Source organism: Phalacrocorax aristotelis, chromosome 3 (assembly GCF_949628215.1).
Source record: "Phalacrocorax aristotelis chromosome 3, bGulAri2.1, whole genome shotgun sequence".
In the NCBI taxonomy this organism is placed as follows: domain Eukaryota; kingdom Metazoa; phylum Chordata; class Aves; order Suliformes; family Phalacrocoracidae; genus Phalacrocorax; species Phalacrocorax aristotelis.
In genome coordinates, this window is record NC_134278.1 from 102,707,949 (window position 1) to 102,721,753 (window position 13,805).

Sequence of the window (13,805 nt, forward strand, 5' to 3'; positions counted from 1 at the left end):
CGCCAGCCTCCGCCGAGCCCCCGCGCCGCCCACCTCCCCTCCGGCCACAACCTCACCGCCGGGCTCTGGGCCGTGCCTGTACAGCGACGGACCCAGCGCCCCCACAGAGACCGATCAGCAGCAGCAACACCCCACCACCACCTCACCCACGGGCTCTGTGCCTCCTCCCGCCGGAAGTGACGGGGAGCGGCCCCGCCCCGCTGCGGCGGGCGGGGCCAGGGGCGGGGCCTTCCGAGCCCGCCCTTGTCGAGCTGGCGCCGCCCCACCCTTTCCTTCGGTTCCGGCGCGGCGCCGGCTGTGGCGGTGGGGATGGCGGCGCTTAGTCTCGCCGTCAACGCGGGGAGCCCCCCGCTGGGTAAGCGTGGGCCGACTCTTCCTTCCTCCCTTCCCCCCTCACCACTCCCTCGGAGGGCCGCTCGCGCGGCGCTGCCCCCTCCCTCCCCACCTGCCGGGCCGTGCGCGGGGCGCGTGGCCGCCGCGTTGCATCATGCGGCGCCGCGCACCGGTTGTCCTGGCGCGCGGGGAGGGGCGAGGCGCGAGGGGAGGCCCCCGACTGTCCGTTCTTCTGTCCGGCTCTGCCGCCGGCCCCAGGGCCCTGGCGCCCGCTGCGGCCTGGGCACGGGCGGGCCGGCGGGTCCCCGGGGCCAACTCCCCGCGCTGAGCGGGGCGGCGGGGCCGGGATGGGGTAGAGGGACCTTGGGGGGCCGCGGTTCCCCCTCCCCGGGACCGGCCCCCGCCGGGTACACCCGGACCCGCAGGTGTTGAGGGAGGCGCCGGCCCAAGAGCCCGGCCGCCCCCCGCGCTCCGCAGCGACCTCCCCGCCGCGGCTGCCTGGCCCCGCTCCGCAGGGAACGGGCATGGCCGGCCCCGCCGCCCCGGGGCGGCTGCTCCCCTGCAGGCTGCCCTCGGTGGCTCTGCGGGCCGCGGTGACAGCCGCCGGCGCTTAGCGCCACTTACGCTAGAGAAACTGAGTCATAGGTAGACCCTTCGAGTGACTTAGCACGCTGAGGCTAAGTGTTAGAGGCAGCCCCAATTCAGGGCTTCTTTGTGAGCTCTGCCTGATTGCTGCTATCTTTCGCTGTCAGTTCTGATCTGCTAAAATTCGACTCGTCTGGGAAGCTGGTTCAAAGCTGCACTGCAAAATCTTGATTTTTTTCAGTTGATTGTGTCCTTTGATGTTATTTTGCCTTTAAAAATGCGAGAACCTCCTTCATTACACTTTCTGCCATATGGAAACAGCCTTTTATAAGTACTCCATGCTATTTTTTTGTCTTGTTACAACTACTCAAAATACATTTTCTTCCCATTCTTTGTCTTGGTTAATTGATTTCTTTTTCGTGCTGTTATTCCCAAATGTATTTACGAGTTGAAAACAACTCACATGACTACTGATTTAAGGTAAAATAATATGTAAGTTTTAAATAACAGTTCTGATACTTATACTCATTTGCTAGAAAAGAGATGATGCAATATGAGGTATAATTAACATGGGTTTAGGGGCTTTGTGGGATTCTTTTCTTTTGATAGCTGTTGAGTAAGACTAGAGATTTAATTCAGGAGATTGGATGATTATGTCAAATATATTGTATATATACATATGAAAGTCTTCAGTAAACATTTGTATCAAGACAAGCACGCTCATTCTACTCATACTGTTCATCATGGCTGCGTGCTGGGAAAAGTGTAGTAGTTTTTAATGTAATTAGTATTAATTACATAGCTTGATGTGCATACTACTTGTCATTTTCAAAGCACTTCTGTGCATGTTATTAAAATACTTACGTGTCTTAGAAACATATTGCATAAGGGATGTCATCCTGACTTTCACAGATGGATAACTGAAGGATGGGAAGAACTACCTTGACTTGCTGTTGATAAAAGCTTAATGCCACAAAGAAGGGTTTGCAGCTGAGCAGAGGTGAGAGCTAGGGACTTCCTAGCTCCAGTGCTTTGTATTTAGGGCAGTGTATAAATAGCTTACAACATAATCTGCTTTGGGTAGTCCGTGCGTTGTTCTTGGGCATGGCAAAGTGCATGGCACACTATGAAAACTGTAACAGGTTAGATGCTGTTCAAGACCTACGGTATAGTCCTTGGCTAGTTTCATTCAAGTAATATTTGCCTATGCAAAAGCTTTCTGTCTTTGTACGTGGTTCTGAGCAAAGCAAAAGACCACAAGCTCCTCTACTTATGCTCAGCAGGCTGAATCTGGACCAGAGCCGATCCAGAAATACAGCCAAGTTAGCTCTGTGCTTTGTTTGATCTACTGTGTCATGCTATAGAGTATCGAGATCAGAGGAGGTTTGCATCAAGCCACTTTGAATGTGGGCTGAGCTGTCTTCCAGTTGATGATGTAGCCTAAAAACTTCCATAATTCTTTTATTTCTACAGGCCATCCTTTACTGTCACTGATGAACCACTTACTTTGAAAACCCTGTATAAGCTTCCTGCACATTCACATGGATAGAGTTTCTTGGTTTTGAATGGCTAATCTTTTCATAAACATTAAATCAGGTTAAAGATAGTCTTATCCTTGTTCAGAAAGTGCTGGTATGTTTGGTAATTGATCTCCTTTGATGCATATGTCGGGGCTGGAGTAAGTTACTATACTGTTCAATAACTAAAAGCAATTAGATTATGTTTCTACATATACTGGGGTACAGGAGTGATTTTTACGGTACCCTTAGGAAGCAAAATGTATTGCTGCCGGCACTCGCTGAGCTCACTGCAGGTTACTATATGCTGGACGTTATCAATCTGAAGCTGTAAGGACTACCAAGAATAAGAAGCGTGTTGGATATGAGACTAAGCATTGATGTCTTCCCTGGGCAGTCTTACTTGAAGGAGCCGGTTCAGTTACCTGGTCCTATTTGATAAGAAATGTAACTGGTTTATTACTACTAGGAAAGATATCTTTCCTGGAAGAAAGTTCGGTATCTTTCTCTTGTTTTTTTGAAGGAGCTCTGCTGACAGTGGAGCACGTGAAGAATGATATTGAAATTTCAGTGGAAGAAGGCAAAGAAACCATCCTCCGTGTGTCCGAGTAAGTGACTTTGCATCTCTCCTTCTGGCTTTGGGTCAGCAGTTTTAAAAATCACATGGTTGTAACATTGACAGTAACCTTTTCAGGTAGGAGGAAGAGAAGAGTTCAGTTTTATTCATCACTGCATTACTGATGTCTCTTTGTAGCACAAATGAAACATTTACAATATATTCCAAACTTGATCTTTATGGAAGGAGCTCTGGTATTCTTATTTGCATGCACTAATGTCTAATTGTGTATGCTGTGCCAGTCACTTTATTTTTAGGTACTTGCCTTTTTGAGGTGCCATGGATTACCAAAAGTAAGGCCATTCTGTATTAGGGAAGATTAGTATACAAGATTCCTTGGACTTGTACATATGTGGCGGAATGAATTTGAAAGGTTTATATGGCGTTATTTTGGGCTCACTGCTGCATGTAAGTGAAGGCATGACGTTATCTCAGAAAAGTGCTAATTAACTATGCCATGCTATCCAGTGTATCTATCTGCATCCTGTAGAAAGAATCTTGGAAACTTTTGCAGACATCTATTGTCTATCCGTCTAAAAATACTCTGCCATTGGAATAAAGATTTTCAAGTTTGGGACATGAAGGCGGCGGTTGTTATGATCTGAGTAGGATCATATACATATCGGAAATGCAGAACTAATGCTGTTAGTCTTGGGAAGCTGCATTGTCATCTTAGATTCCGTATCAGCTAAGATACCAGGGTATATCAAGAGAAGATTTCCTGATATCTTAAGTACCACTGACATATCAGAGGAAATCTCTAATGTCTGATATCTACAGGAGGGAATGTATTTTGGCCCATAAACATTGCAGTCCTAACTTAGAGTATATAAACACTATCATGACTTTGGAATTAGTGATTATAAGTGTGTTTTTTGAATACTGATTGTTTTTTGAAAGAGCAAGATAAAAAATATTGTTCATGGACATGCTGACAAACTTGCATTTCTGTGAGTTATTTCAGTAGAAGGTGCTGTTAAAGCTGCCAATGCATCATAAATTGGTATTCCTTCATGTCTGTAGAATGGTTATAAAACAGCACAGTATTTTTATGTTTTGCTGCGGAGATCCTGACTTGATCCTCATAAATTAACACCAGCTGAGCTTTTCCACTGTTGTCTAATGTTAGGGAAGGCACTTGTCACTATGAACGTATTTCTGCAAAAAATCAAAGCACAGTATGATTCACAGCCTTCAGTCATAATGATTGCTTTACTGGTGGCAAATATTGCTTTCTATTTAAAGTGTTAGGCTTGAACTCAGGTATGAGTTCTTTCCTTACTGTAATCTCTGATTTTACATGTTGTCTTTTGCTGTGCCTTGTGATGGCATTGCATCTGTGATTTTGAATTGAAGCGAGAGGAGTGCGGCAGGTTGTATTGGGACTAATTGGTACAGCATTAATAATTTTCAGTGTGTGTTGTGCACATGTGGGTTACTGCATGCGTAACAAAGGTAACTGGATATTTTTTAGTCGTATGAGAGAGTTTTCCCCTTAAGTAGTCTTACTCAGATTTAGTTTCATTTTCCTTTCTCAGGTTAGGTATACATGCACATACGCACTCCTATGACACATGGGGATCTTCTTGGAGTAATACAAATTTATATACTCGGATTTGAAAGAATATTTTATTTTATTAAATAATTTTGTGTTACCATGCCTTCTTCCCACTGCATTGCCAAAACATTAATTTTAGCTGTAATGGAAATTGTCAGAAATGTAAAGCCAAAGCTCTTCTGCACTTTGGCCACATGTAGATAATATCTAGAATCATGGTTCTATCAGATGGAATTTTTTGTGTGTTAGTGTCATCTCATCCCTGGCATTGGGTTATGCTTAAGAAGTTATTCCAAACCTCAATATTGAATTAATTTTCTTTTGCTCAGTTGTACAATCATTTTAAAAATTGATTCTCTTTTTTAAAGTCTGTTAAAAGTATATCTGTGACTTGAGAAGCATCAGCTGAACTCATATCTCGCTAATGCTTTTGGTAAATGGATTTCATGGCATCAGTTCTGCTGAAGCTATCTTATTTTGGCATGACTTGAAATTCACTTGGGATATTTCAGACTTTGATTTTTTTTTTTTTCCCCAGGAAACCATTAGTTCTAATGACTTCACTTGAACAAGAGAGAACATTTTATTTGCTATTTTTCTAGGTTGTATTTTGAAGTGCAGCTAAAATCTGGTGACAAACTTTTCAGCTAACGAGCTGAAAATGAGCTGTCAGCTTGTTAGCTGAAAAGTTTGTCACTAATTTGAGATTATGAATTTGATTTTAAATGTTATTTTTGAAGCCTTAGCTTCAAAACTTCATGTGCTAACACAAACCACTTTGCTAAATGCTGATAGCATTAGGGAGTGTTTTAGTGTACCTGCATCTTCTCGGACAGCAAAGTGCAGTACAGCTTTTTCTGGTTTGTGTTGTGAGCGTGTGCATGCTTCAGAGTAGTATTACTCTTAGGCAGATATATCTAACCTCTGCACAGAACCATTCTGCAGTGCTTTTTACAAATTGATTTAAATAATGTTTTATTACAACTGGAGATTCCCTGTGGGGGGGTGTGTGTGTGTTTTCCTTCTCCCATCTTGTCTTCTGCTTCTTGAATATTTGCCCTGGTTTTATTATGTGGCATTTCATGTCACTTTCAAGAGACACTCTTTGTCTGTAACATTACATTGTCCCTGGTTATTCTTCCTTGCTTACCCCTGGAGTTAGTAAGCACTGGCTGCAAAGAGCAGCTTTCATGTTTTGTAACTTCCTCAAAGAAAGGAAGCCAATTAGCACTATATTTGAGTGGAAGTAAATCTTTCTCCCCCAAGAAAATAAACAACTTTTAAGCACCAGTAAGGTTTTACTCAGAGTAACACTGTCACGTTTCATGTTTTTATTCAATTTTGCTGGAGTAGTCAAGGGTATTTGTTTTAGTATGAACTAGTGAAAGCAACAAAAACACATTTCCCAGACTTTCTGTAGATGCAAATGTATTAGAAATGTTTGGGGTTTTTTCAGTTTGAAAAAGCTTCATTAAAATCCGATAGCAGTGTGAAATTCTAATAGGGCATATTTTGTGTATGTTAAGCCCCCACTGTGGCTTTTGGTTTTTAGTTTTATTTTATGGATCTTCTGTATACTGGATCCTAGAAGCTTGAAAAGCTAGAAGCAAAAAAACCCTACAAATGAACTATGTTCCTTAGGTTAACTGCACTAAAACCTAATGAGACTGGCTGATCCATTTGCACTAACCCTTACCATTCTGTGATTCTGTGACTCATAATTGTTAATATATCAAGAAGTCTTCTATATCTTTTTCAGAACTTTCATTGATTTTTTTTGCAAGACTTTTTGAGGGCTACCGACAATTCTTTTAATTTTATAAAGGACACAGTAGATATAACAGGAAGTACAGAACAATGGCAGAACAGAAATGAAACCTTTTTTTTGACAAATTGAAGTGTAGCATTTAGTCCATTAAACTGAGTGGAACAGAACACTTACAGGAACTATTTTTGTTGATGTCAATGCTTGTTCAGAGGCAATTGGAGCTCTAATTTTGTAATCTACACCTATGTGGGACTGCAGAGATGAGTATTGTCTGGAGATTTGATGTCTGATGCATCTTTCTTCCAAAGCTCTTCAGTAAATATTAATGAAAATGTTCGCATTTATCTTAAATGAATTTGAAGCTGGATTTCTGACAGTATGCAGCTTTTTGTTATACTGTATGCAAGGTAGAAGAGGGAGATTAAAGCACCGAAAGAAGCTTGCTCTTTGGAGAGCCTTTTGCCTCCATATCTTTTGAGAATTTTCAACAGCAGATGGGAAAAACAAATTCAAATTAGTCTTTTATCTGGAGAAGACTGGGTAAAAAACAGAAATATGGGCAGCCAAGTTTGTTCAATGGGGGATAGTCTCTGTGAAGTGTGAATTGAAAGTGAGTAACTGATGAACATTTTTTTTCCTCTGATGCTAGCCCTTAAAACCACGGTGGACACATCTTGATTTCTCTGTAGATTCTCTAGGAATCCTCTTTGAAGTCATCCTTCTTGTATGAAAAGAAAAGAAAACAGATGATGATTTAGCTCCTTATGTTCTGGAAAATATGTCGCTCAGGTTATACTTATGCATTCTGTCAGATGTGGAGAGAGAGTTTTATTCTTTGAAAGAATAATCAGGGTTTTATTTCTGTCTATCTAAACAAAATTGTTTCATGTTTAGAAGCTTATTGTTCTATCTGTGATAGAAAAGCAAGGACTGATATATTATTTTGCTAGATTTTTTTTTTGTTGTTGTTATTCTGGTGACCTGGTACCTGTTGGTCATCCAGAAATTACTTTGCATTTGCTTTACACATGTTTCAACTATGTGTGTACAATTAAAATTGAACTGGAGGTAGTAATTTAGTGTACCTTTATTTTGCATCTTTCTCTCTTTAGGCATGTTTCATTTACCGACGTGAACTCAATAGCTCGTTATCTGGCTAGAGCTGCTGGTTCTGCTGGGTTGTATGGTTCAAATCTGTTGGAACACACTGAGGTGAGAAGGAATCATGCCTCTCTCTTTTTTGTTCTTTTCCTTTTCCTTTCCCTCCTCTCTTTTGGCCTGCAATAAAAGTTTAGTTTGTTTTGGTTTTTTGTGTTGTTTGGTTTTTTTGGGGGGGGTTGTTTTTTGTTTGTTTGTTTGGGTTTTTTTTAGGAACTTGTGTCTATTGTTCTGCATTTTATTGTTAGACTGAGGTTCTGGCTATGTGGGATGCTGAGAGGGTGTTGTCGTCTTAAGCTTGCTCGTTCTTATAAAGAAGAGTCATCAATCTGAGCAGTGAAAGGGTTGTTCTTTCCCACCCCTGCAACAGCAGCTTCTATCCTGGCAGTTTGCTAGGATAATTCGTGTTGGAAGGTGATATCTGCAATTTCCCCTCTTCACTTTCCTCAGGTCTGTTGCCATCAGTTGCTACCTTGTAACACTTCAGTGTAGCACCAAGGAACACTGTATGACGTTGGAATAGTGAGGTTTTGCTGTATAAGGTGGACAAAACCCTGATCCCAATCTCATTCAGTGAAATGTGGTGAGAAATTGCCACATGGATGGACTGTTCCCTCGTGCAAAGTTCTGTATTCTGTAATGCTTCTCTAGCGGTGCTGTGAGGGCACCAGAATTTTTGTGCCAAAGAGGCAACTTTTTTGGTCTTCCTTGCTGACACAGATCATAAAAAGTTACTAGGAACCGTGGATATGATATGACATGAGAGGGAATTCTTCCTGAGTCTAGGTCAGAATATTCATATGCTGAATTTTAAGTTGGTGGCTGAAACTAACAGTTAAATTGAAATTTATTTCCTCTGAAATTTGAGGAGGGAACTGAAGGACTTGATTCAACTCTTTTCTACAACTACTTGAAGCTAGTAGCAATGACTCTTCAGCCCTTACAGCTGGTCTCAAGGGAAGTGTTGTCTTAGTATATTGCTTGTAAGGCGTTTAAAAAGTTGTAGGTTATCTTGTGGCTATTTAAACTAAACCCTTGTTTTTAAGTTAACCCCTGAGACCTCTGCAAACACACTTTCAAGATTTTATTTCTGATAAAATACTTTTCACTTCTGCATCTTTCAAAAATGAAGTTGTACTTCAAGAAGTACAGTGACAGCTGCATTTGTGGTGCATATATTTTGGAGCATAACTGCAAATGACTGAACTGAATTCTATAGTAGTGTAATTACATCTGTGCCTGCCACGTTGGCTAGAATATTGGAAGGATTCCTGATGCAGTTTATGGAATGTGTAATGGGGACAGAGGAGTAGAAGAGTAACTTAGTCTTTTACAGGATTGAGGGATTCAATTTATAGACAGGGCTACTTTATTAACCAAGGGTCTGATTCTTAATTTTTTTTTTTTTTTTTGAAATTATGTACCAAGGTATATTTCCTTTTATAGGAGGAGACTGTTTTGCAGAAGGGGGAGGGAAAAGAGGTGGGGGAATGATTTTATTTCTTCAAATCTAAAAGAAGAGGCAAAGAACATAGGGATGGAGGGGAAAATGGTACACTTGTTCAGTAGCTGTACCAGGAAGATCAAATAGGTCACAAATGTGGTATCTAAATAGTTGAAGGACAATGACAATTATTATATACTGTGTATGATAAATAAATACCTAAAGACTACTGATTATTTTTACCAATGGGAATAGATTCAGTAAAGTCAGTATTTTCAGCAGATTGAATACATTCTGAAGGAAGAAATTAAATTTAATCATTTAGTATAGTTTTGGGTGTTTCAGTATGTTTTATTTTAAATGTTCTTTGAACATATATTGTGATTTATTGTCCAATATATTTAATGCTAATGTTCTGGTTTGTATTTTCTATTCAGCTATTAAGTAGATTGTATATTAATTTAGATTTTTAACAAGCTTCTTTTTCATTCTTTTAGTAACTTTGACTTTCTGTTGTCCCTTAAATCTAGATTGACCACTGGCTGGAGTTTAGTGCTACAAAGTTATCTACTGCCAGCCAGTTTCTTTCAGCAGTCCAAGAGCTCAACCACTGTCTGTCTCTGAGAACGTACTTGGTCGGAAACTCTCTGAGTCTCGCAGACTTGTGTGTCTGGGCTGTACTAAAAGGTATCAGTGTATGTTCTCACTTTTATTGGCTTGTAATCAGTGTATACCAGGAGTCCTCAAATTTCTTTTTTTTGTGGATGCTAGTAGCAACTCTCAGCTGTATGCCAGACTGTATACTGTTGCATACAGCAACTGTATGTGGTTGTGCATACTGCTTTGGCCTGTGCGTAGCTAGCAATGGGAACAGCACAGCTTAGGAAACCCTATAATTTTTTAAAATTGTTGTTACATTTGGAAATTTATAGGATGTAGTTATAGATGGTGGTTTTTTTTTTTTTTTTTAACTTCTTCAGTGTTAACTGTAAGAGTGTCTTTTGTTACCTGTTTCCTAAATATGAAAATTTGCTGTGGCCCAAAATTCTGGATTTAAATATTTAAATTATTTTGTAATACAGAGTAAAATTTTATACACAGACTTTTCAATGACATCATCTTAGTAGAGGGAATTTCTTTGGTGCTTAGTCTCAAAGGGGTATATGTTACCCTATGAAATGCCCTTCAGAGGTCAAAAGAAGCTTTAATGAACTGTTTTTATGGGTTTATTTTTTATATTCTCTTAGATGTATGTCTAAAATTGATAGGTGTCAATCTACCATTCAGCATGACCAAAGTAATTTTGCAAGTAAAATACATATTCAAGATTAAAAGATAACATCTTTCAGTATTTTTTTGAAGTTGCTTCTCTTGCAAGAAATCTGAAAGGAGGGCCAGACCTTTTGTGGTTTTTTTTGTTTTTTTTTTTTTTTCTTCTCCTTTCACCATGAGAATCTTTGTAGTGAAGTTGTGTTCCTTGAAAAGTAGATTGTGGGAGTACAGGCCCAGAAATAGAGTAGTATTGATACGTGCTTCACTTCTTATAAAGCTTAGAAAGCATCAAATGTAGACATACTAGAGGGGTATCCTATATTTCCGTCTTGGAAAAAAAATTGTTATTGATTTTGAGGTGGGTGATACAAAGAAAAATGGATGTTCCCTGGTCACTCCCCTCCCCTGTCTTTTGCTCTGATGAATCCAAGAAAGAATTCGGTATGTTTGGGATTTGGAAGGAGTTTATTTAATTTGCTTTAGAATGACTTGTGTCCCCATGGCTAAATGTCTTTTCAGAAGAGAACATAAGTAGATTTTTTTTGAAATCATAATATTTTTTTAGTCTTAAAAACTGCTGTTGGTAATCATTCAATTTTATAATGTAATAGCTTGAAAAATTATTTGTTTTCTAACAGATAATAACATATGGCAAGAACAATTACAGCAAAACAAGGCTCCTGTCCATGCAAAGCGATGGTATGGCTTTCTTGAGGTACAGCGTGCTTTTCAGTCAGTAGGAGCCAAGTGGGCTTCTGGTACACCAAAGGTTAAAGTGGTAAGATTTACCATGGAATAATGTAAAAATGACATCTCTTAATCAGCATTGCTCTGTAGATGTATAATTTGCGTTTTTTTAAAGAGGATTTTGAAATCCTGATAGAACTGCAAAGATTGCAGTCTTTGGTTTATTGACTTTGTTAATTGCATTCAGGTTAAGAACATTAAGATATAAGAACTTGGCTAGCAACTCTCTTCTTCTATGGAATTAAACAACTTGGTGAGACTTTTCAGTCTTGGATTACATTTGAAGACAGAATAACTTAAAATTCCAGAATTAATCTTTTGATGTAATATAAGTAATGTGAAAGTTGTGAAGAGGTGAATCTGGGGTCCAGTATGGCACCTTTTTGTTGTCTGGTTTGAAAACAGACCTTGGAGCAGAAGCTATTATCTAGAGTTTTATATCTGATTATACAGCTAATGCGATCTGTAATTATGTCTGTTATTTTTTAAGGCAACAGAAAAGAAAGCGGATGTTGGGAAGTTTGTTGAACTTCCTGGTGCAGAGATGGGGAAGGTCATTGTGAGGTTTCCTCCTGAAGCAAGTGGGTAAGAAACACAAATACTTTGAGATTGTTCTATTTGTGGTTTTTCTTTTTAATTTATAAAAAGTGTGCTTTGGTGAGGGTGTTAATCAGTTTATCAGACAAGACTTTTAAGCCAAAAGAGTATTTAAAGCTTTGTCCCTATTTACATTAGAGCTGTATGTTTATTTCTCCTCTATACCTCATTGCAGTGTTGCCTGAACTTGGAACAGGGAGGTAAGTTGCCAGCAGGTGACACGGTGCTGCTGAGCAGTGGGATGAAGAGAAGCAGGACAGCGTTTGCGTAGATAATGGAGGCATGTGAACTGACAGGAGCTATGATGTGTAAATCTGTAAATACAGTATCAGTTGGGTGAAAGCACTCATGGTGGTTCTCAAGGAGGCTTAGATTTCAGAAGGGAAAGATGGATGGGATAGCCTCCCTTCAGGAAGCTTTGACACCAAGATGTGTAATAGAGGTCTTTGGCCTGAGGGTCCGGACTATATGTAGTTCCAAATCACAAACTCTTTAAAGACCACACAGTGGAGATGTGATGAGCCAACTCCATAAGTAGAATTTTCTGCCAGCTTTAATTTTCTGTTTTGTTTTAGAATTGCCTAATGAGCTGTAAAACTTCCATGATTGCATTTCTTCATTAAACTGGCTATTGAGCATCATGCGACTTCTGTAGTGTATTTCTTACTCTATTAGTCCAGTATAAACTGTTGCTCAGATAACATGTTATACACATACATGCACGAAATACATAACATATATTGTTCTCACATTACTTTAGTTGCTTTTAGTGTCTTAATGCTGGTGTTTTACTTAAAACGTTGTTCTTTAGGGATACATATTTTAAGTGGGTTTTAAAGTGTTTTTCATTTTGTGGATTTGGGTTTTTTAAGTTTAGTTTAAATCAACAGTAGTTTTTTAGCTTATGCTAAAAATACACAGCAACCACCATTTCAGAAAATTCCGCTCTTCTGAATGCAGTGGGTTGAGATTATGTGGTAGCTACTACTGAGTACCATCAACATTTGGTTAAAGTTAGTCTGTAAAACTGGAGATAATTGCTGTCCTATCTTTATATCCATAGTGACACTCTAATTTACGGATTTAGGTATTTTTAACAGTTAACTACTAAATTTATGGTGGAAAAAAACCGTAATCTACTTTCATAAATGTGCAGTATTTCAGCAAATCTCCTGGGCTGGGTTTTCTGTTGGACTTAGGTATTGCTTTCCATTTGTTCTTCTTCCCTCAGAGGATTAAAAAAAAAAAGTCTGGCTGAAGTAGTGCTGGTGTCCATATTTATTTTTTTATTTCCTTTTAGATATCTGCATATTGGTCATGCCAAAGCTGCCTTGCTAAATCAGCACTACCAAGTTAACTTTAAAGGAAAACTTATTATGAGATTTGATGACACAAATCCAGAAAAAGAGAAAGAAGACTTTGAAAAGGTATGATAAGAGAGCAGGGAGGGAAATCCATTCATGTATAGCTAATCCGAAGGTAAAAGACATTCAGATCTGCTCTTGCACACTTCTTTTGCACTAGATTTTTATGGTATCACTATTACACTGAAGCGTTACACTTGGAAGAAATTTCCATCATCTTTACCTTTAAAAAGCTTAAAGCCCTTTTCTTGGTAGCTTATTTCTTCCCCTTCTCCAATTTTTATTTTATGGTATGTAGATATGCAACTCTTGCAATACACTATTGTTTTCATTGTATAAATACTACTTAGTCCATAACAAGAAATTTGTTTCAGCTTTCATCTCCTTTTCTTGTCTTACCTTTTTCTTTAAGTTGTCTAAGTCTGATCTCATGTAATTATAGGCTGTGAATTAATAAGTGTCTGCTTCTTTTGTTTTGTGCATGCCTCATTATTCTTACGGCTTATCCTTCCTGGACAGCAGAGCATTGAAGATACCACATCTGTCATGAAGAGGATAGAGGTTTAAGAAAACTAGCTTTCCTGAATATTACAGTATACAATTTCGCATTTGCAGGTTATTCTTGAAGATGTTGCAATGCTACACATCAAACCGGATCAATTTACATATACCTCAGATCACTTTGAAACAATAATGAAATATGCTGAGAAGCTTATTCAAGAAGGGAAGGCATATGTGGATGATACTCCTCCAGAACAAATGAAAGCAGAGCGTGAGCAAAGAATGGAATCTAAACACAGAAATAACTGTAAGATATTTTAAGCTTACATCTTTCTTATCGTTTTA

The 13,805-nt window shown here is 39.3% G+C and overlaps 1 protein-coding gene across 4 annotated transcripts in view; it reads left to right on the plus strand.

The window, feature by feature from the left end:
* The first annotated feature begins 213 nt into the window (after positions 1-213).
* EPRS1 (glutamyl-prolyl-tRNA synthetase 1) overlaps positions 214-13,805 on the plus strand; it is a 46,112-nt gene continuing 32,520 nt past the window's right edge. For 3 of the 4 annotated variants that reach the window (XM_075088845.1, XM_075088846.1, XM_075088847.1), the window contains exons 1-8: positions 214-355; positions 2,959-3,043; positions 7,490-7,589; positions 9,510-9,666; positions 10,890-11,029; positions 11,489-11,583; positions 12,896-13,022; positions 13,575-13,767. In XM_075088845.1, coding sequence (XP_074944946.1) covers positions 310-355; positions 2,959-3,043; positions 7,490-7,589; positions 9,510-9,666; positions 10,890-11,029; positions 11,489-11,583; positions 12,896-13,022; positions 13,575-13,767 — 943 coding nt within the window. In that variant the 5' untranslated portion in view covers positions 214-309. Of the gene's footprint in view, positions 356-1,830; positions 1,919-2,958; positions 3,044-7,489; positions 7,590-9,509; positions 9,667-10,889; positions 11,030-11,488; positions 11,584-12,895; positions 13,023-13,574; positions 13,768-13,805 lie in introns of all 4 variants that reach the window. The other variant, XM_075088849.1, reaches the window with a different exon arrangement.